This window comes from Caenorhabditis briggsae (genome assembly GCF_000004555.2).
Source record: "Caenorhabditis briggsae complete genome, chrV, whole genome shotgun sequence".
NCBI classification, from domain to species: domain Eukaryota; kingdom Metazoa; phylum Nematoda; class Chromadorea; order Rhabditida; family Rhabditidae; genus Caenorhabditis; species Caenorhabditis briggsae.
Window position 1 is genome coordinate 7,926,984 of NC_013488.2, and position 20,951 is coordinate 7,947,934.

The window sequence follows — 20,951 nt, forward strand, 5'->3', positions numbered from 1 at the left end:
TCTATTTTCTTGTAGTCTCAAAGTCTTTGAAAGTTCACCAGCAGTCCGACCCACTCTCTCCCGTGCGGAAGACCAATACAAGTCCAGGTTTTGGAAATTATGGGTGCATTCTTTCTTGATTTGGAATTTACGGAGGACGCTTCCTATTCTATTCTTTCAGACATATGACCGAGCGTAGTATTTGTATTACCGTACCAGATTTCCCACAGTTTTCGCCTTTTTTGAGTTCGAAAAATGTGGGAGGCTGGTTGGTTACTGTTTGGTCATTTCGACAATCTTGTGCTCCTTACCTTCACAGTTAGGCTCCTCCCCCTACAGGTATATAAATACAGAAGAGTCTACAGACAAACATCTTCATTCTAACATTTCTAAAACACTAATTCCATGGAGAGAATAAAATGGATCGTCTTTTTGATATCAGTAATATCGGTTGGCGCACAGTACAATACTAATTTTGACTATCAAAATGTGAATGCTTTTCCTTCTATTCCATCTAATATGTCTATGTATCCTGGAATGCCATTCGGTGAAGAGCAATGCTCATCCGATAAATGCTCGTTTGAAACATTTTGGACATCTGAAGGTAAATTATTTTTATCGATTACTTTTTTTAACGCCAAAATATTTTCAGAGAAATGCGCTTATATCAAATGTAATCCAGATGCTTGTGAAGGTGGTGGATATCTCGAATGGTCCATGTACGTCAAGTGTCAGCATGATACTGGACTCAGGGTGAGCGATTCACAACTTCATCCACACATTCATCTCGACCACATTTATCTCGGTTCATGTGAAATATATCAAAAAGGAATCAACTGAAAAATTTCTATCTTAAACTCAAAAATAGTTTTTAAAAGGACACATTTTCAATATCCCGCAATTGAGATAATTGAGCTTAAAATTAATAGTGTGGGGCCCTTCTATTACAGTTTCACGGTCTTAGAAACTAACTCCCTTTCATTTTAGGTTCTCTACATAATCCTCGCAGTTATCTGGCTTGCATTTTGTTTCATCGTGGTTTCCACCATTGCTGATGACTTCTTCTGTCCTTCCATTTCTGGAATTGTTACCCATTTGAGGATGAGTGAATCTGTCGCGGTTGGTATCATTATCAAAAGTCTAGTTTATCTAATTTGCTATTTTTAGGGAGTGACATTCCTTGCATTCGGAAACGGAGCACCGGACGTTTTGGGCTCATTCACTTCAGTTCTGACAACGGCCAAACCAAAAGCTGACTTGGCTCTGGGAGACCTTTTCGGAACCAGTATTTTTGTTACTACTGTAGTATTGGCTATTGTTATTCTGACAAAATCCTTCCGCGTCGCTGTAAGTCCACAGCAACCCAGCATGTCAAAATTACCGAGTTTCAGATAATTCCAACACTCCGAGATTTGATTTTCTACCTGATAACGCTCGCTTTCATCGTTTTCTGCTTCCTGAAGTTTGATAGAGTTGAAGTTTGGATGTCAGCAAGTAAGCTCCATTGGAGGTCTTTCATAGTTACTAATTACATTTCAGCATTCATTGGAATCTACGTAGTTTATGTGATTACTGTTATAATATTTGGTTGCTATCGTAGTCGCAGAAAGAAGATAAATCTGAAGAAGAAAAGTTTGGAATCAGGAGAGGAAGATTTGTCTCGACCAGCTAGTGCAGCTTCCGTAGTTCCAATTTACGGAGAAGTGGATAAGAAGAAAGCCTCTATGTCTGCCCTTTTCAATTTCATGATCAAGTTCAGTCAATTTGTGAAAGGACTTGCGATTCCAAACAATCAACGGAAGATTCATGACAGCAATAATAATGAAAAGAAAATGGGAATTCCAAACATCGCATTCGATGGATCACTGGATTCTGACATTTCTGCAAAACCAAAAATCTCGGACATCTTCCAGCAAAGTAAACGATAATCTATAGTACTCGATCACATCGATTAGTTTCAGACACATTCGAAACAGATGTTGAAAGTGAAACCACTTTGGATGAAATCGAAGATAGTGGAGATGAAGGAAGAGAGGAGGAGTTTGCATATGCCCATCATACAGTGTTCACATCTCACGATCAGATCAGTTTGGCTGCCACCGAAATTCCAGAGATAAAATTGGTTACATGGAGGTCTTGGGATTGGGTTTGGGATCTGTTCAACCATTTGAAATCCTGGCCAAGCAGAGAGGAATTCAGTGAGATGAATATCTTTGTGAAGATCATTTCTATCATCCGGGTGAGCATGAATGACAGTTTTCATATGAAACCCATTATATTTTTAGATCGTCCCGGTATTCTTTTTCAAAGCGACGATCCCATCAAACGAGATGAGTTGGTGCAAACCTCTCTGTATTCTCCACTGCTTTGCGTCTATCCAACTTGTATTATTCGCTTTCCAAAGTGAGTTTCATATCTGATTTTCCGCATCCGAATCCTACTATTACAGTTACCAACCTTAAAATATTTGCCGGAAGTCCAGGTCTCTGGTTATATGCACTCGCCGTGTCTGCTATTCTGGCGCTTCTCGCTTTATACTTTCTTCCATTAAGCAAAGAGCCAAAATACCACAAGGAAGTTTACTCCTACCTCGGTTTCGTTATGTCAATAGCATGGATTTACGCGAATTCAAACGAAATTATTAGTGCGGTCACAATGTTTGGAGTGGTCACTGGGCTCTCACAGGAGTTGCTCGGATTGACAGTAATGTCATGGAGTGATTGTATCGGTGATATTGTTGCTGATATCGCTGTTGTTAAGCAAGGATATCCTAAAATGGCAATGGCCGCGGTCATCGGTGGTCCACTTTTCAGTAAGTTTCAGGTTCAACGAAACATTCAAAATGTACAAATTTTCAGATCTTCTCATTGGATTTGGTGTTCCATTCACTATCGCAGCTGCTCAAGGAAAACAAATCGATCTTATCATCAATCCAGTCTACCGCATCCTTCTTTTATTCTTGGGAATCTCATTGGTCACAACATTTGTTGCTCTTTTCATCCAAAGATTCACAGTTCGATGGCCTCATGCCGTCCTTCTGATCCTCATTTTTGTAACATTCGTCGTATTTGTGTGTCTTGCCGAGTTCCACGTTTTAGAGTGGAAGTGATAGTCATTATCGGGTTTCAAAACAAAACAATCATTCAATGGTACTACGCATTCAGTTTCATTCTATATTTTTTGCATTCCCTCCTGATACGAGTAATTTTTATTTGAAATTCATGGTTAGATACTTCGCAGTGATCTTCAATGTTTTAGTCTATTCAGTTGCGCTTCAGTATTTTTCGTTCAAAAGTTTTTATGTGTGTGATAATAAAGGATTCTGTTTGAATTTTGTTCTGATATGATTTTCATGTTCTTCGGATGTTTGAAATGCAAGTTTTACAACTGATCTCCAAGATTTAAAAACTCCAAGATTTAATAAAGGATTCTGTTTGAATTTTGTTCTGATATGATTTTCATGTTCTTCGGATGTTTGAAATGCAAGTTTTACAACTGATCTCCAAGATTTAAAAACTCCAAGATTTAATAAAGGATTCTGTTTGAATTTTGTTCTGATATGATTTTCATGTTCTTCGGATGTTTGAAATGCAAGTTTTACAACTGATCTCCAAGATTTAAAAACTCACAAAAGTTACTGATCTGCAAATCAAAAAGTGGTAGTGCACTTTTTAAGAGCGAGAACAATGCTCAGAAATCGGTCAATATTTGTTTCACAGACAACATAGTTCTTTCGATTTTTTCCCCTCGAATGCTCACCCTGTTCACGTGATTTGTTTGTTAGAAACGGCCTGTAATGTGGTGTGACACCATAAGTTCTTGTCGATTTGAGCCAGAAATTCAAAAATAATGAAATCGGAATAACGTATTTTCTCTCATAAAATCCAAAAAGTTGTTATTTTCCGAGTTCCTTCTCATGGTTTTATTCTATTAGAGGGATGGGCTTCTATTTTTCAATACTTTACTTTCAAAAAAAAAAATTTTTAGCTGAAAAATAATATCTTAAAATCCACAATAATTTACGGAAGTCACCAAAAATTGAATATTAAAAACGTTGCTCTTATTAGAGAAAATATGGTATATTGGGGAGAAAGAACAAAGATAATCGAGTCACACAATATGGATCAAAACATCAATTTGGGTTTCCGGATTTCTTTCCGCATAAACTGAAATTCAGAAATATTTAGACCCCCTTTCTTTCCTTTTTTCGAATCTTGCTGACCCTCAACCCTATCACATCACATTCCCACACTCCCTGCAAACCCCACGCACCTAATATTAGTTCATCTTATTAAAAAATCGCCCCTTTCATTCGATGTTTTCTCATCGTTTTCATACCAAACCTACACAAAATTAGTTAGGCAAAGAAAAACAAAAACCGCAGGAGAAAAAATCCCCGATGTAGTGATCTGAAAAACAAACATTATTTGATCTTGTAGAACTGAATTATGTTTGAATGTTTACTGAAATTTTAAAAGACATGGTTTTTTAGAGAAAGGCAGGCAGTGAGCTGTGAGAACAAGAAGATCAAAGTGTCTGGCAAGTCGCGTGGGTTTGGAGGCAAGAGTTCTGAGTTCAAAGGTTCAGCACCGGAAAAATGATGTCACATTGAGGAAAAAAAAACAATGAAACTTATCTGAAGCAAGTCGTTATGCAAAATAAACAAACAAAACCGTTTTATTGCTTGTTTTCCCCCGATTGTCTCAGTATGCAAAAGTTTTCCGAGACCTTTTTATACTTTGTTTTCGGTTTGAAGTTACGGTTAATGGAGTTACGGAAACAAAACATTACCAGTTTGGTATCTTAAGGAAAAGAAGGAAGTTGATTTTGATGGGAATGTGAGGATTAACAAACCAATTCGATGGTTTTATTATTGTTTTGAGGAAAAAAAAGAGATTTGAAAAAAAATGCATTATGTCAAGATTTTTATCGGATGGGAATACATTCTAAAGCTTATCCTTGATCCAGTATGCTTATTAAGAAAGTATTGGACTTGAAAATCGAACTGCAAATTCTAATGTCATGGAGAACATGAGTGAATCGGTCCGATCTTTTGTTTCAAATTTCGAAAAATTGTTTTCTGAAAAAAAGTAAATTTGTCAAAAAGTACCAAAAGGAAATATACACTTTTTTTAAAGCAATAAAAATCTGATCCAGAAAAATACTACGAAAGTTTTCTTTTTTTTTTCTAAATACATCTAGCCTTTGTTTATTTAAAAATATAGCTAGAGTTTCAGCCAGAGTTGCAGGTAGCGACTATTGTTACGTAAAAGCCCATACTCGATTCTATAAATGAACCAATTTAGAGAAAATTCTGAAGAGCTTTCTGAACGACACTCCCTTGTAAAGTACACTGTATTCTCCTCAAAGTTTTTATCGACTACTATCGATAGAAGCGCCCCCACACTGTCAAGTTTGAGCTCCATTATCCTTTTTCATATCTTTGAAGGAAACGAGAGAAACTTAATCAAAGTGACAAGTTAAAAGGCTCTCTATTTCCGATTTTACTGTATTTCTTTCAAAATTCGAGACTATCAAAACTTATTCAGACCAATTTGAAACCATTCAGAATTACTCATTGTTTTCATAATGAGTTTAATGTGTACTAATTAGATTGATCTTCATTTAATCTATACTCTTATCTCAAACTGTGAACAATTTCTCAGATGATCTCAATTTCTCTTATTTTCTCTCACCCCGCACTGATGACATCATCAAACAGTTCGCAACTGATAGCCCCCAAGACCAATACACGACCAGTTAGCCATTGAAAGTTACTGGAGTTCATTTCACTTTTCGACTTTAAATTTACATAAACCCACCCTCAACACACACAGTTCCTCTATAAACTAGCCAACCAACTCCACCAGAACCATTCATTTGACCTCCTCCTTCTTTTACGATCCAAAAAGAAGGTTGGTGTGGTTATTGTTTGTTTCGAATTCCTTCTTGTGCTCCTTTACTGTTAGGCCCCTCCCTCACCTTCGTATAAATATCGGAGAACACACACAGACAAACAACTATTACTTAACTCTTTTTCATTTGACCTAATTTATTGTAATGGGGAAAGTGAAATGGATATTTTCTTTATTTTTCCTACTAATCATATCAGTTGGTGCACAAAACGGTTACGATAAAAATTACGACTATCAAGGTGTGAGCTCTAATTCTGGAGTCACAAATGTCTCGATCTATGCTGGAATGGCATTCGACGACGAAATGTGTTCAGCTGAAGAATGCATGATTGACAAATCTTGGACATCCGATGGTATTTAGCTTTATCAAAAATCTATAAAGCTCCTAATAAATATGGTTTCAGAAAAGTGTGCCTATATAAAGTGCAATCAAGATTCCTGTGAAGGTGGAGGTTACCTCACATGGTCGATGTATGTCAAATGTCAGTATAATATCGGAGTCAGGGTAAGTGATATTTTTGATAATCCCCGGATCAAGTTTTGTTTTGATGATATCCACTCATTGAGAACAAACATTGATATCTTTGTCAGCTATTTCGGTCTCTAAATAACAATTTTTCAAAGTTTCTATTTCCAGGTGATCCTTATCATTCTTGGAATCATCTACCTCATCATTCTTTTCGTCATCATGTCTTCTATCGCGGACGACTTCTTCTGTCCAGCTATCTCTGGAATTGTCAGTCATTTGAGAATGAGTGAATCTATCGCGGTGGGTATTTTGAAAAAAGGAATTCCGCAAAACCGAAAATTGAGTTTCAGGGAGTCACTTTTTTGGCATTTGGTAACGGTGCTCCTGACGTCTTCAGTTCTATTTCATCAGTCCTAACAACTCCAAAGCCAAAAGCTGACTTGGCATTGGGAGACTTGTTTGGAACGAGTATTTTTGTAACTACCGTAGTCTTGGCCATTATTATTTTCACAAAATCATTCCGAGTAGCTGTGAGTAACCTTCTAACATCATCTCATGATTTATATTGTCTTTTCAGATAATTCCAACACTTCGAGATCTGATTTTTTACATGATAACTCTAGCTTTTATTGTTTTCTGTTTCCTGAAATTTGATAGAATTGAGGTGTGGATGCCAGCTAGTAAGTTTTGCCTCCGGATTTCCAATGTAAATCAGAAATCTTTTCAGCATTCCTTGGAATTTACGGAATCTATGTGGTGACAGTGATCATTTTTGGAATATACCGTAGTCAAAGAAAGAAGAGAAATTTGAAAAAGAAGAATCGAGAATCAGGAGATTTGTCTCGACCTGAAAGCGCTGCATCTACTGTTCCGATTTATGGAGAGATCAAAAAGAAGGAGGAAGCGATTTCAGTTTCAGCTCTATTCCATTTTATGATTGGATATTCTCAATTTTTGAAAAATCTGACACGGGCTAATCGGAAACGAAAAGAAGTTGGAAACAATAACAACGACATCAAGCAAGGAATTGTTAATATGGGATTCAGTGGTTCTCTTGATTCCGATGCACCACCAAAAATTCAAAGAATTTTCCAGCAAAGTGAGTCTAAAAACTCCAGGTGTTACTTAATAAAAAATAAGAGTTATTTCAGACACTTTCGAAACTGACCTAGAAAGTTTGGATACATTGGATGAAACTGAAGATAGTGGAGACGAAGGAAGAGAGGAGGAATTCGCGTATGCCCATCATACAGTGTTCACATCTCATGATCAGATCAGTTTAGCTGCAACTGAAATTGAGGAGATTCATTTGACAACTTGGAAATCATGGGATTGGGTTTGGGATCTGTTCAACCATCTGAAATCCTGGCCAAGTAGAGAGGAATTCAGAGAAATGAATATCCTCGTCAAGATTGTAGCTATCATTAAGGTACTCGAAAAATTTTTTTATCATGAATTGAACTGATAAGTGTTTCAGATAGTTCCGGTGTTCTTCTTCAAAATGACCGTTCCATCAAATGAGATGAGTTGGTGTAAGCCACTTTTCATTCTTCACTGCTTCGCTTCGATTCAGTTTGCACTCTTCGCTATACAAAGTGAGTTACTACTACCTACAAATTAACTTCATGAACGTTCAATTTTCAGTCATAACCCTCCAACCGTCCTCAGGAAGTCCAGGCCTCTGGCTATATGGGCTCGGCGTGTCTGCAGTTCTCGCTTTGGTCGCCATGTACTTTCTTCCATTAAGCAAAGAGCCAAAGTATTACAAGGAAGTATACTCCTATCTTGGTTTTCTAATGTCAATAGCATGGATTTACGCGACCTCAAATGAAATTGTTAGTGTTGTGACCATGATTGGAGTGGTCACTGGATTGTCTATGGAGCTTCTGGGATTGACAATCATGGCTTGGAGTAATTGTATTGGAGATATTGTAGCGGACATTGCAGTTGTGAAGCAAGGATTTCCGAAAATGGCAATGGCGGCTGCAATTGGCGGCCCTCTTTTTAGTAAGTAACACTAGAAGAAATCGGTTTTTATCGATTTTTCCTTTCAGATCTTTTGATCGGATTCGGTCTTCCATTCACTATTGCAGCTGCACAAGGAAAAGAGATTGAACTTCTGATCAATCCAGTCTACCGTATCCTTCTTCTATTCCTGGGAATCTCCCTTGCCACAACATTCGTGGCTCTTTTCATCCAACGATTTACAGTCAGGTGGCCTCATGGCGCTGTTCTTATTTTCATTTTTGTCACTTTCCTCATTTTTATCTGTCTAGCAGAATTCCATGTTTTGGAGTGGAAATAGAAGAAACTCTCGGGTTTTCAAACGTTGAGCGCATTCAGTTATTTTGTCTCATTCCAGTCTGCATTATTTTTGATTACGAGTATATTTGTCGATTTTGAATTTTGAGATTATTTGTGAACGATCCTCATGAAACTATTTGTCTATTCGCTTGTTTTCCATTGACACATCCAATTGATTCTCAAAAACCCGGAAGAAGAAAACATCATAATCTATTGCTCTAAATAAAATTCACCTGCTATGATTTATGACAATTCTTGGTTTTTTTTCATTCAATCAGTGAAAATGGATGGCGAGACTATTAATAATAATGTGGTCACTATCTACAAACTTATTTTATTTGTCCTCGGAATTACGGGAAACTTACTGTTTATACATTTGATCTACAAAAAACGCCGACTGCGTACCAGATCTTGTAAGTTACTTTTTCTGCAAAGTTTTCCGCGCACAGGGTTCCAAAAAGCTTGGTCAGAAATTGCGCCCCAGCGAATGTGAGATTGTGGCTTCTTTTTTTCGTTGTCTGAGTATCAAACGTACAAATATGAGCGAAAACGGCCCGTATCGATTGAAAATAAACAGGTCAAACACATCTACTTTGAAAATTTCAAATTTCGTCTGGCCTGAAAGTTGTATGGGTCTCGATTTCTGACTTAGCCTTCTGTAACTTCATGTGTCCGTTAATTTTCTTGATTTCAAAGTTTTAGCTCTTCTCCAATGTGCTCAATGTGCATTTCATATTGTCTGTCTGTTTGGAACCGTACTAGGCGGATTTATGATGGATCCATCCACACGTACAAGACAAAACTGTTTTGTTCATATTTCATTCTATATATTTTGTCAAGCAGCACAAGTCTTGATTATGTTGATTATAATGGCTGATATTTTAGTTTCCGTCAAGTTTGCCATTTTGTAAATTTTTACATTTTAAAAAAGGTGCATCATTCCGTTTCAGCTATCATAATCTCAGTACTTGGAAGTATACGCTATCAGTATCTATTCCTGTTTTGATCTACTCTTCATTTGTTGTGTTCTACGGATACTTGACAACAAACGAAGAGCCCATTCAGGCCTGTAATCCACTATTTGCATTCAGTTTTCCAGCAAGTTTGCTGCATAAATGTCAAATACTATTCCTTTGTTTTGTTACCACTGCTATTTATATAATCCTCATCAAAATGTTCCATAAGATGGAGAGATCTCAAAATGATGATTCTTTGAAAATCATGAAGCGACTTCAATTTTCGGTAATTATTTTCATATTCACCTGGCTCGTCAGCCAAGTTGTCGCAATAATATTTCTTCGAGATGGTGCAATGGTGAAAACGGAGAGAATGATATTTGCACATAATGTGGGTACTTGTAATCTTCTTTATTAACCTTTCAACAATTTTCAGTCAGTTTTCATTGCTCTTTCCTATAGCAACACTTTTTATGTAACGATGTGGAAAAGTGAAGAGTATCGGAAACAGTTTTTGAATGTTTGGAGATCGAAGAAAACTGTGCCAACCCAAAGACCTAATACCCTACCTTCCGTATAGTTCTTTTTTAAATTTAACTTTTTGTATAATTTTCTTGTTATGACCTTCTTCCAGTTTTTTTCGTTACACCAAGATCTGCTACGTGACATTTTTCTGAAAAAATACTATATTCTCCAAAATGAGGGTTTTTCACCTGCAACTATAGCTCCAAACTTTATATGCTTCTTGAACTTTAGCCGAATTAAAATCAGAAAGTCAAGAATTGGTGGGGCAGAAGTAATAGATGATGAATAATAAAATAGATGGATCAGGAAGCAGATTGCAGTTCTCAAATCAAAATATGAGATCCACAGACGATGCAATTTGTAAAAAAAAACTTACCGTAAAACCTATGATAATAGGGCCTCTAACTTTGAGCCAATTTATCTCTGTTCCTACGAAAGGTGTCAAAAAATTGTCAACTAATAATTTTTAATCATAATATCAGGGGTTTGCAAAAGTAATGCGCGTTTTTGATGCAACTTCCTTTTATTGTAAAACCAAAACAAGAGATCATCAATCAATAAGATATTCTCCATTATTGTTCACTACTTGCTGCCAACGTGTGCGCAATTCAGCGATGCCTTTCTTGAAGAACTACTCTGGCTGTGACTCGAAATAGTCCGCCACCCAAATTTGCACTTCTTCACCGCTTTCGAATTTTTTCTCGGCCAGATGATGTTGCATGGATCGGAATAGGTGATAGTCCGATGGTGCCAAATCGGGACTATATGGCGGATGAGGCAGCACTTCCCAGTCCAGCTCCTGAGTTTTCTGCTGAATGATTATTGCAGTGTGTGGTCGAGCGTTGTCATGGAGCAAGAGTGTTGTCGAAGTGTCCACGCCTTGGCGTTTGAGAGCTTGGTCCACACGGTCCAGCTGATCTTTGTAAATGTCCGCATTCACCGTTTGTATAGGTCTTAGAAGTTCAAAATGCACGAGACCTCGTGTGTTCCACCAGACACATATCATCACTTTCTTTCCGTGGATGTCCGGTTTTGGAGTCGGTTTCGGGGTCTCGCCAGGACTCAGCCACTGTTTTTTTTCTCCCATTATTGTCCCACTGAATCCATTTCTCATCCGATGTCAAAATCGAATCGAAGAAACCACGATTTTTGGAACGGCGCATCAGAATATTGGCAACTTCAACACGTCTTTCCTTGTTCGAATCGGAATGCTCATGAGGGACTCATTTTCCACATCTGTTTGTCTTTCCGATTGCATGCAAATGTCTGGAAATTGTGGAAAAATGCAGTCGAACTGCTCCGAGAGACTGAGAGTAGTTTGGCAAGGATCCACTTCAATTGCTGCTCTCAAGGCATCGTTGTCCACCTGCTCTGGACGACCAGGGCGCGATTCATCTTCCAATCTTTCATCTCCGCTCCTGAAGCGCTGAAACCAGCGGCGACACTGACTTTCGGATATAGCTTCTTTACCGAATACAGGAGAAAGTGAGCGGTGAGCTTCGGCAGCCGATTTTCCTTCCTTAAATTGGTGCCACAAAAATGCTCGAAGGCGAAATTTTTGGTCGGACATCTTCTAGAATGTTTTTTTCATAGAAATCAAATTAAAACAGCAATATAACATAACAAAATGAAGCCCAAGAACGCGCTTTTTAAAACAAAAAAAGTTGAACACAAACCGTTTGTTTTGGGTGAGATACAAAACACCAAACTTGACGCAATTACTTTTGCAAACCCCTAATATTACAAACATTTTATCAGTGGACAGATTCTTGATATCTAACATAGGAGCCAAGAAAAATGAGTTCAAACTTGACAGTGTATGGATCCATTTATGATAGGTTTTGTTCAATTTTCGAAAATTTTCAATTTGGATACTATACAAAATGAAAAACAACTTGAAAATTGCCAAGCCGGAATGATGAACAATCTTCTGATCGAGCCTTCTTTTTTCTCAGGATTGATCCTTCTCCAAGTCCCCGCATTTTTAATAAAGATCACTTTTTGAAAAATGCTTCCATTTTTCGAAACGCACTTCCTTCTAGACAGCGACCTGACGACTCCTGTATGAGAAAAAAAACGAGAAAAATTGAAAAACCGTGGGACCGTGAATTTAGTGTGATCAGACCCAAACTAATATGATTCTTGGTGCCTGATAGAGTATATAAATGTGCAGATGAGTAACTTCGTTTCACTTTGTTTTGATACTTCTAAAAAATGGATGGCCGACTTTTGAACCTCTACGTTATTGCCTTCTATAAAGTTGTGTTCCTGGTTCTTGGATTTATAGGAAACTCATTATTCATTCATTTGATCTACAGAAGGAAGCAGTTGCAGTCGAGAACATGTAAGCAGTTATTGAAGAATAGCAAAAAAGGTTCATATTTCAGCTATTCTTCAATGCGTTCAGTGTATATTCCATTTGTTGTGCCAAATTGGTACTGTTGTGAGTGGAGTCCTGGATGTTGGGACCCTTTATAGACGGAATGAGTGTTTGAAACGAATTGCATTCTACATATTCTTCCAAACAGCACAGGGAATTATTATGATGGTCATCGTATTGGATATTCTAGCCTTTGTCAAGTTCCCAGTGTTGTAAGTTGAATAGATACTAGCTAAAGATTATACAGTTTCCATTTCAGCTACCGTAGACTTTCATCCTCTGCATACATCGCCTTTGTTACTGTACCAGTGTTGGCATTTTCTGTTTTCACTACTTCACTTGCTATTTTCACAACAAACGATGAATTCGTTTACTCTTGTGGTCCTCCTTTTGCTTTTGATGCTCAAACAGGCGTCTATTATAACATGCTGTTCATACTTCTCGGAATCATTGTCATGATCTTGTATTTGATTTTAATTTGGATATTCCAAACGAGCAACCAAAACCGAACAAACTTTCTGAGAACTATTAAACGTCTGCAGCTATCAGTTTTGATTTTCATATTCACTTGGTTTTTCGGTCAGATTCTTGGGTTCGTTGTTCTCAGAGCCCCAGAATTCTCTGAATGGAGTGGAATGATGTTTGCTCATACGGTAATGTCCATCGAGTGAATCAATTAAAAGTGATTGTTTCTTTCCAGGTCTTCTTCGTATGCCTATGTTACAGTAACACATTTTATGTAACGATGATGCGGAGCAAAGAGTATCGACAAGAATTCTACAGTGTATGGTTGCAAAAATCAAGAAGTTCAGCTTCGGTAGCTACGTTCTCTACTAATTCTCTTTTTTGAAAACTTTTTTTTTTGTTATTTGCATAAAAGTATTTTCCTTTGGAAAAAATGTTCCTCTATTTTTCATTAAACTGCAGAACATACCTTGACACGTCTACTAACTAGGAAAGGTTGTAACTAGGATGTGGAACTTGGATAGGAGACTTGTACCATTTTAAAACTGAGATCACACCTTGTTTAGATGAATTCTTTGTTTTTGCTAAGGAGCTACCAGTTTAGTAAAAATCAAGTTTCATATTTGGCTGAAAGTTGGCTCAAATCATCTAGATTCATACATTCATTATTCTCGTAAACGAGCCAAAATCTATGGGTTATACTCAATTGGCAAGTTCTTGCGGCGGACTATTCCGTCACGGAACTGTTTGGCAGCTCCGTCTGGGTTGTTGGTCCACTCGACAGTGATACGGTCGTTGTTGGTGTCCTCCTGTCCGAAGGCGAAGGCATCGCAAGACACAGCCAAAAGGACAGCCTCCTTTGGGTCGAGAACTCCACATGGTGGGTCAACATGGTGGTGGATGAAGGTTTGATCACTCCCTCGCGATATTTTCTTTGCATTTGGATCAAATTTGAAACCTGATATTTCGAAACTGGCAGCCCCTTACATATTAGCAAAGAAAATTATATCTGCAAATGTGGGAAAATCGGGTCGGGCCGGGTCCTGAAAATCTCCGGCCCGGTCCTGATTTTTCAAATATGATAAATGTATATTGGGCGCAGCTTTCAAATGAAATATATAACAAGTAGTGAATTTCAAAAGTTTTAATTTTCACATCAAAGTACTGAAATTTCAAAATTTTTTGTGAGCCACGTGAATCTTTTGAATCTCTCAAAAGATGGACCGTTAAGTTTTTGGGAGCAACGTGTTTTTTCAACAAATATAACAGAAATATTAACACTAAAAGGATGATTCTATTGAATGTCCTTATTGCGAGCTCAAACACCACCATTTTTTTCTTATGAAAATAACTATAAACTTATACTTTTCTTGTAAAAAGGGTTGTTTATTATGTATACTTCAGCAAAAATCATGACAAAGAACAAGTTATCTATGTATAAACCGTGAACCATCAGACTCATGTGAGCAGACTGATATTCGAACTTACATCAACATCATCATAGTCCATCGCTCATCAGAATCATCTTCCTCCTCTGCAAAACACCTCCTACTCATTTTCAATCTAGTTCGCTTCATTTTCAAAAATGGACAGCCAAACGCTGAACCGCTACATTATTGCCACCTATAAAATCTTCTTTCTAGTTGTGGGAATTATTGGGAATGTCCTTTTTATTCATCTTGTTTTCAAGCGAAAACAATTGCAATCCAGAACATGTAGGCTTAAAATCAAACCTAATTAAAAGTTTATTTGAAAATTTTCAGCAATTTTACAATGTGTCCAAGCTGGGTTCCATATCATCTGCCAGACTGGGCCTGTCATGTCAGGGGTGTTTGACATGGGAGCTGTCTACACAAGAAGTGATTGCTTTCATAAAATCGCTTACTATATTTTCTTTCAAGCCGCTCAAGGAATGATAATGTTGATTATAGTGCTGGACATTTTGATTTTCGTGAAATTTCCAGTTTTGTAAGTGCTATAAAGCTGAAAGCTTAATAATCTTAAACTTACGTTTCAGCTATCGTAGACTCTCTGTAACCAAGTACATATTTATCAGTGGTTCTCCAATTCTGTTGTTTGCATCAGCGTACGTCATTCTTGCTCATCTGACAACTAATGAGGAAACGGTCTATGCATGTACTCCACCATTTGCATTCAGTACAACTGCAAGCATGTTTTATAACCAAACTTTTATCACTCTAAGTGTCGTCGTTCTATTATTTTACACCATCTTGATAAATGCTTTTTACACAAGAAGTCGGAATCAATCAAGTAATCGGAGCTCATTGAAAACTGTAAAACGACTTCAATTAACTGTAATTATCTTCATTTTCACATGGTTTACCAGTCAACTCCTTTCATTTATTGTTATTTTCTTTCCGAACTTCTCAAAGTTGTTAGGATTGGCAATTTCGCATTTGGTAAGTTTAGAACCGCTCGCCTAAAAACGCCCGACTTTCAGATACTATTTGTATGTCTTTCCTACAGTAACACTTTCTATGTGACAATGTGGAGTAGCAAAGAGTATCGCGATCAATTCTACAGTGTTTGGTGGCCCAAATGGTCTCCTCAATCATCTTCCATTGCTCGTCACTCGCCATCGGTTACTCTCAAAATCACAAACTCCGAATCAATGTTTTATCGAAGAAGCCCAACTCAGATCGAGTCATAAAAACTCTCCAGTGGAGTTTGTTTTAATAACATCATGAGTTTTTCGTATTTAACTCTCTGTAGTTTTTAAGATCTGATCAAAGAATTGATGTTTGATACTTTTACTTGTTTCAAGCAACTTAATATTTTTATGAAAAAAATTCGGAGAAATAAACTGAAAAGTGAGATAACGACGGTTATTCTGTAAATGAGGGATTTCCGATTTCAGCAGGGTTCTTTGGAGAAAAATTGCTATTAAAAACTTCTGTTGAGAAAGTCAAAGATCGCTTTGCAATAAGACTTTGGTTGGACTGTTCGGGGTTTTTAACAAAGCTGTTAAATTTTTTATTCAGACCTCGATTGGAAACACTGTATTACAGTATTTTTTAAAAATTCCTAGTTTTTCAGCTATTTGCCGATTACTGAAAGACACCTCTTTTTGGATGTTTCATACTGAAAAAGTGAAAAAACAGGTGTCTTTTTCACAAGTTGAGAAATATCTGAAAAACTAAAACTTTTTAAATAGTTCTGTGAGTGCAAACTTTTCAATCTAGGTCTGTTTTACATTATCCTTAATTTTAAAAGTGATCGGAAACACGAAAGGCGAGCTCCAGAGTCCTGAAAATGGTCGAAATAGTCGGAAATTAACTGAAAAATACGTTTTAGTATATCTGATCGACTGGTACTATAATAATTATTCTTGTCCTAACTTAAGCAGGAGGAAATACTCTTTGGCCAAATAAAATTGAAAGTTACTTCCGGTTTTACCCAGTTACTGACACTCCTTGACCCAAATTGTCACCATTCTTGATTGATTATTTTTACCTACAACTGGATGAAAACCAGCACATTCCCGGTTTTCCATAGAACCAAAATTCTATTACAAAGTTCTCGTCATTTTCTGAATAACACATTTGGTACCGGTTTCTGATTTACCTACCTCCAAATTGAATATTTCCGCCTAATCCATTCAACTAGGTCTCCCGTTGTTCCCCATTCTTGTATTCCTTTCTCTTTTTATTTAATGCTTCACAACTGGGTTGAAAGAGCTGATCAACTGTTCATCGCGTCTTTCAAAACTGTTTTCTTTGTAATTGGAATTTTCGGAAACTCTTGCTTCATTTTTCTCGTATGTCGCAACAAACAGTTACGGTCCAAATCTTGTAGGTCGAACTTTCTCTTTTTGTTTCCTGAATAAACAATTTCAGCATATCTTCAAAGCATTCAATGCTTTTTTCATATTATATGTCTTTTGGGAACGATGGTCGACGTTGGATTAGCTATTCCAGATATTCAATTAGGCAGAACTTCATGTTTTCATGTTATGGTACCATTTGTATTTTTTGAAGCAGCCCAGGCAGTTATAATGCTGGAATTAGTGATTGATGTGTACATAATTGTCAAAATGCCAGGATTTTATAAAACTGTGAAGACATGGATTTACTTGCTAGCTGCATTGATTGCTCCTTCGATAGTTGGGATTATTTTTTCAATTTGGGGATTCACATATCTAGACGATGAAGAAATCTACTTCTGTAATCCCACATCATGTAAGGTCCAATAGAGCTGAAAATCGTCTATATCTGAGTTCCAGCACTTCACACAACGGCCAGCAAGAATTACACAAGATGCATCGTTATAATCAACTCCCTTACACTTATAATATTCGCTATTTTGATATTAATTTTCTACAAAAAAAGCCAAAACAAAAATCCTGATTCTACAAAAGTTATGAAACGGCTGCAGTTTTCTGTTGTTATATTTTTGTGTTCTTGGTACATAACGATTTTCACATACTACGTTTGTTTAGCTGCAGGATTAGAGGGAGAGGAGTTGCATTTTGTAATTAACAACATGGTATGTTTTACGGTCTGCAATTGCTTTGATTGTGATTCTCTAAAAATCAGTTCCAGACATTTTTCATTTGCCTGGCATACTCTCAAACCTTCTATGTCATTTTGTACAAATCGAATGAGTATAAAAACGTATGTTTGAAACTTTAAAGCTCGTCGATGATACCTGGAGCTACTTTAGGCGTTCAACAATTTACTGGGAATCAAACAGAAGCCTAAAGATCTGAGAAAGAACACTTCCACTACTTGTATTGGTGCGAGCCAGAAACCTACAATCATTTTCTAAGATGGTGACTCACAAAACACATTTTATAAATTTTTCTCACGGTGTGTTCATTTGTCACTAATGTTTCCCACCTCTTCTGTCTCGCTTGAGATTCTGGCTAATGAGACACAGAATTTTTGTTCATTTCATTTTTTGCTCTTGGTGATGTACGGCATGCTTGCGAGAGTGAACCAACTGATCATTGTCACTTATAAAATCTTATTCTTCTTTGCTGGAATCTTTGGGAACGCTTGTCTGATCTATATGATCGCAAAAAAGAAGACACTTCAAACAAAATCCTGTAAGTTTTGGGACATTTCCTTCTTTTGTAGCAATCAACAAATTTTCAGCAATTCTCCAAGCCGTTCAGAGTTTCTGTCACATCATCTGTCTAGCTGGAACTCAAGTGGATACCGTACTTACTATTCTGGGTAGGATTTAGGAAAAAATAAATGTATTTTTTATCTTTAATAATATTTTAAACTGAGGCTTTCAGATATCCAACTTCCACGGAGTCAGTGCTATCCGAAAGTTTCAACTTACACATTCTTTGAAACGGTTCAATCAATGATTATGTTATTTCTTGTCATAGATATTCTAATCATTGTCAAATTCCCAAGATTGTAAGATTCCTTTTTCGATAGAGACCCTGAAATTGGATTTTTTCAGCTATCACACTTTCTCAACAACCAAATATATTATTCTGGCTCTCATTCCAGCTATAACGTGTGGAATGGTATTTTTCGTGTGGGGATTTGTTGGTACTAATGATGAAATCGTGATTTTCTGCAACCCTCCTCTAGGTGAAGCACTTTTTTCTCTAATTAATTTATCCATTTCTTGAAATTTGCAGGACTGAATATCGTTGCAAGTACTTGGTTTTTTCGGTACATTCTTTTTCTCAATGTGCTCACTCTGATTGTTTTTCTGGTTCTGATTCGAATTTTCTACACAAAAGGCAATTCAATTTTTTCAGGAACTCTTGGGATATGCAATCATTTATTTCAGGTCACAAGCAGCGTGGTGATTCTTGGAAAGTCATGAAACGTCTTCAGCTATCCGTTGCGATTTTTGTCTGCTCGTGGTTTATTGCTCAGTCTTCAAATTCTGTTTTTATTGCAATCGGAATCACAGGGGAGACTTTCAACTTTCTGGTCGCAAATGTGGTAAGTCATAGGATTTTCGAGAACAATGGCATTTTCTAAAAAAGTCATCAAAAAAGTCATACTTTCAGTCCTTCTTCGTGCTTCTATCATTCAGCCAAACGTTCTACGTTGTCATCTGGAAATCCAAAGAATACCGTACCCACTTTCTATCCTTGTGGTGTGGAAGATCGTTTGCATCTCGTGATGTCACTGGAGCAGGCTCTTCTATGAAGATCAACCAACCTGTGACGACCTCTAGAATTTTCTAACCAAAGGACAGAGTTCTTCTTCCGTTTTCTGACGTCTTCGGTTTCTATTCTGAGAATTGTTCTGTTTCTTGTTTTTGCTTGTCTAGGTTTACTGTAAATTAGGTCATTCGAGCGAATCAATGATATTTACATCTGACTGCTTTTTCTGTACATGTCTCTTTTCAATTTGAAAAATAAATGATTTTTTGATTATACAGGGGCCAGTTGGATGCTTCTGATCAGTCAGAACAAGATTTTGCAAGAATGGGGTGATCTAAAAATCTGGAAAATGAATATCAGCTATATCCAATTCAGAAATCAGGGCCCAACGATATTTTATTTCCTGCAAAGTCAATATACGGCTCCAAATCTCATCATTTTTGTTCTAAAATCTTTTTATGAATCATGAAAACAACTATTCATATCTTTTCTCTTAGATCTTAGGTAGAAGATTATATCCATTGAGAATCATAAGTCGTCCATTGAGAATCATAAGTCGTCCATTGAGAATCAGCCCATATAAATACACCAGAAGGCCAATATACATCCAGTCTCCGATCTCGTTTCTATAGACCCGTAATTTTGGAATTGTCAAGGAATTCGATAGAATACGTGCAGGCTGCACACCAAGGATTCTAAGTAAATAAATCGGATTTTATTTCCGGATTCTATATTTTTGTCTAGTGATGGCTTTGACCACTTTCCAATTTTTAAACCAAATTTTTATCGCGTCTGAAATCGTTTTCTTCAACATTTTCGGATTGTTTGGTAATCTAAATTTCATATTTCTTACTGCAACTAAAACTAAACTGAAATCAAAATCTTGTGAGTTTATCTCATGACGATTTCCAAAAATCAAACTGATTCTTCATTTTCAGCGTATCTTCAATGTGCACTCTGCTTCTCCCACATCATCTGCCTCTCATTCGAACTTCCAAACGCTGGCCTTCTGTTCACCGGAATCCAGTTGAAACGAAATCAATGTTTTCCGGCAATATCCATTTACATTTTTTTTATTTGTGCTCAAGCCGTGATTATCCTTATGATGACCCTCGACATTTTTATAATCGTTTTCTTTCCTGCATTCTATCAAACAGTGACTACCTGGAAGTACCTCACTGGGATGCTCACGATCCCTGTCGTCTACTCTTCTGGAATCGTAATCTGGGGATTCCTGGCTATGGACGATGAAATCGTGATGTTCTGTAACCCACCACTTGCTCTCTATCATACAGTATCCCGTTTTTGGACATTTTCCAACGTCATTATCAATACCATCACCTTGGTTTTGTTCATAAGTTTAATCTTACTTTTCTATTACAAAGGAAAGAAGCAAAAGAGTGATACCAGAAAAATTATGAAGCGTCTAAAAGTGTCTATCCTATTTTTCATCTTCACCTGGTACATAGGTTTACTGGCTGCAGACTTGTTCGTGGCTCTCGGCTTCACGGGGCCTACATTAATTTTCATGATGAGCAATTTGGTATTTCACAGAGAGTCAAAAATATATTCGTTTCGTTATTTTTTTAGGTTTTCTTTGTCCTGATCTCCTATTCTCAATTCTTCTACGTTGTCATTTGGAGATCTCCAGAATACCGAAACGCATTCTTTGAAGCATGGAGTTGTATTCCTTGCTGCGCAGGTCTCAAGGAAAAACACATTATGTCTACAAAAATATCGGCCACTGCTCATTCCCATCAAGCAGCGTCAACAGTTTCTTCAACATAATAATTCAAATTCGAACATTTTATTTGGATCATTCAATACTTTTTTGACAATTTCTTCTAATCCCATTTTG

General features: G+C 37.0%; 9 protein-coding genes across 9 annotated transcripts; 8 read left to right on the forward strand and 1 right to left on the reverse strand.

Moving 5' to 3' along the window:
* Window positions 1-384: 384 nt before the first annotated feature.
* On the forward strand, window positions 385-3,088 carry CBG08638 (the record flags this gene model as incomplete). The annotated part of the gene is made up of 8 exons (XM_045237328.1): window positions 385-732; window positions 967-1,122; window positions 1,147-1,326; window positions 1,371-1,896; window positions 1,941-2,218; window positions 2,265-2,382; window positions 2,429-2,791; window positions 2,838-3,088. The coding sequence occupies 8 exons, from the start codon at window positions 385-387 to the stop codon at window positions 3,086-3,088; spliced, it is 2,220 nt and encodes a 739-aa protein (XP_045093800.1).
* Window positions 3,089-6,039: 2,951 nt separating this feature from the next.
* Cbr-ncx-9 lies at window positions 6,040-8,668 on the forward strand (the record flags this gene model as incomplete). The annotated part of the gene is made up of 10 exons (XM_002636295.2): window positions 6,040-6,247; window positions 6,299-6,399; window positions 6,532-6,663; window positions 6,714-6,893; window positions 6,941-7,043; window positions 7,091-7,462; window positions 7,515-7,792; window positions 7,841-7,958; window positions 8,008-8,370; window positions 8,418-8,668. The coding sequence occupies 10 exons, from the start codon at window positions 6,040-6,042 to the stop codon at window positions 8,666-8,668; spliced, it is 2,106 nt and encodes a 701-aa protein (XP_002636341.2).
* Window positions 8,669-8,950: 282 nt separating this feature from the next.
* On the forward strand, window positions 8,951-10,203 carry Cbr-srsx-13 (the record flags this gene model as incomplete). The annotated part of the gene is made up of 4 exons (XM_045237329.1): window positions 8,951-9,080; window positions 9,370-9,574; window positions 9,618-10,014; window positions 10,060-10,203. 4 exons carry the CDS (start codon window positions 8,951-8,953, stop codon window positions 10,201-10,203), a joined length of 876 nt encoding a protein of 291 aa, XP_045093801.1.
* A 2,159-nt stretch (window positions 10,204-12,362) lies between these two features.
* On the forward strand, window positions 12,363-13,378 carry CBG08634 (the record flags this gene model as incomplete). Its single annotated transcript, XM_002636293.1, has 4 exons — window positions 12,363-12,492; window positions 12,536-12,740; window positions 12,788-13,181; window positions 13,229-13,378. The coding sequence occupies 4 exons, from the start codon at window positions 12,363-12,365 to the stop codon at window positions 13,376-13,378; spliced, it is 879 nt and encodes a 292-aa protein (XP_002636339.1).
* Window positions 13,379-13,682: 304 nt separating this feature from the next.
* On the reverse strand, window positions 13,683-14,502 carry CBG08633 (the record flags this gene model as incomplete). Its single annotated transcript, XM_002636292.1, has 2 exons — window positions 13,683-13,925; window positions 14,482-14,502. The coding sequence occupies 2 exons, from the start codon at window positions 14,500-14,502 to the stop codon at window positions 13,683-13,685; spliced, it is 264 nt and encodes an 87-aa protein (XP_002636338.1).
* A 76-nt stretch (window positions 14,503-14,578) lies between these two features.
* Cbr-srsx-11 lies at window positions 14,579-15,664 on the forward strand (the record flags this gene model as incomplete). The annotated part of the gene is made up of 4 exons (XM_002636291.1): window positions 14,579-14,708; window positions 14,757-14,961; window positions 15,011-15,413; window positions 15,455-15,664. The coding sequence occupies 4 exons, from the start codon at window positions 14,579-14,581 to the stop codon at window positions 15,662-15,664; spliced, it is 948 nt and encodes a 315-aa protein (XP_002636337.1).
* A 1,002-nt stretch (window positions 15,665-16,666) lies between these two features.
* On the forward strand, window positions 16,667-17,781 carry CBG27007 (the record flags this gene model as incomplete). Its single annotated transcript, XM_045237330.1, has 5 exons — window positions 16,667-16,805; window positions 16,851-17,192; window positions 17,237-17,499; window positions 17,556-17,627; window positions 17,677-17,781. The coding sequence occupies 5 exons, from the start codon at window positions 16,667-16,669 to the stop codon at window positions 17,779-17,781; spliced, it is 921 nt and encodes a 306-aa protein (XP_045098807.1).
* Window positions 17,782-17,925: 144 nt separating this feature from the next.
* Cbr-srsx-6 lies at window positions 17,926-19,174 on the forward strand (the record flags this gene model as incomplete). The annotated part of the gene is made up of 6 exons (XM_045237331.1): window positions 17,926-18,061; window positions 18,111-18,191; window positions 18,257-18,383; window positions 18,430-18,563; window positions 18,769-18,926; window positions 18,995-19,174. The coding sequence occupies 6 exons, from the start codon at window positions 17,926-17,928 to the stop codon at window positions 19,172-19,174; spliced, it is 816 nt and encodes a 271-aa protein (XP_045093802.1).
* A 665-nt stretch (window positions 19,175-19,839) lies between these two features.
* Cbr-srsx-5 lies at window positions 19,840-20,881 on the forward strand (the record flags this gene model as incomplete). Its single annotated transcript, XM_002636289.1, has 3 exons — window positions 19,840-19,978; window positions 20,032-20,636; window positions 20,684-20,881. 3 exons carry the CDS (start codon window positions 19,840-19,842, stop codon window positions 20,879-20,881), a joined length of 942 nt encoding a protein of 313 aa, XP_002636335.1.
* Between the last annotated feature and the right edge of the window lie 70 nt (window positions 20,882-20,951).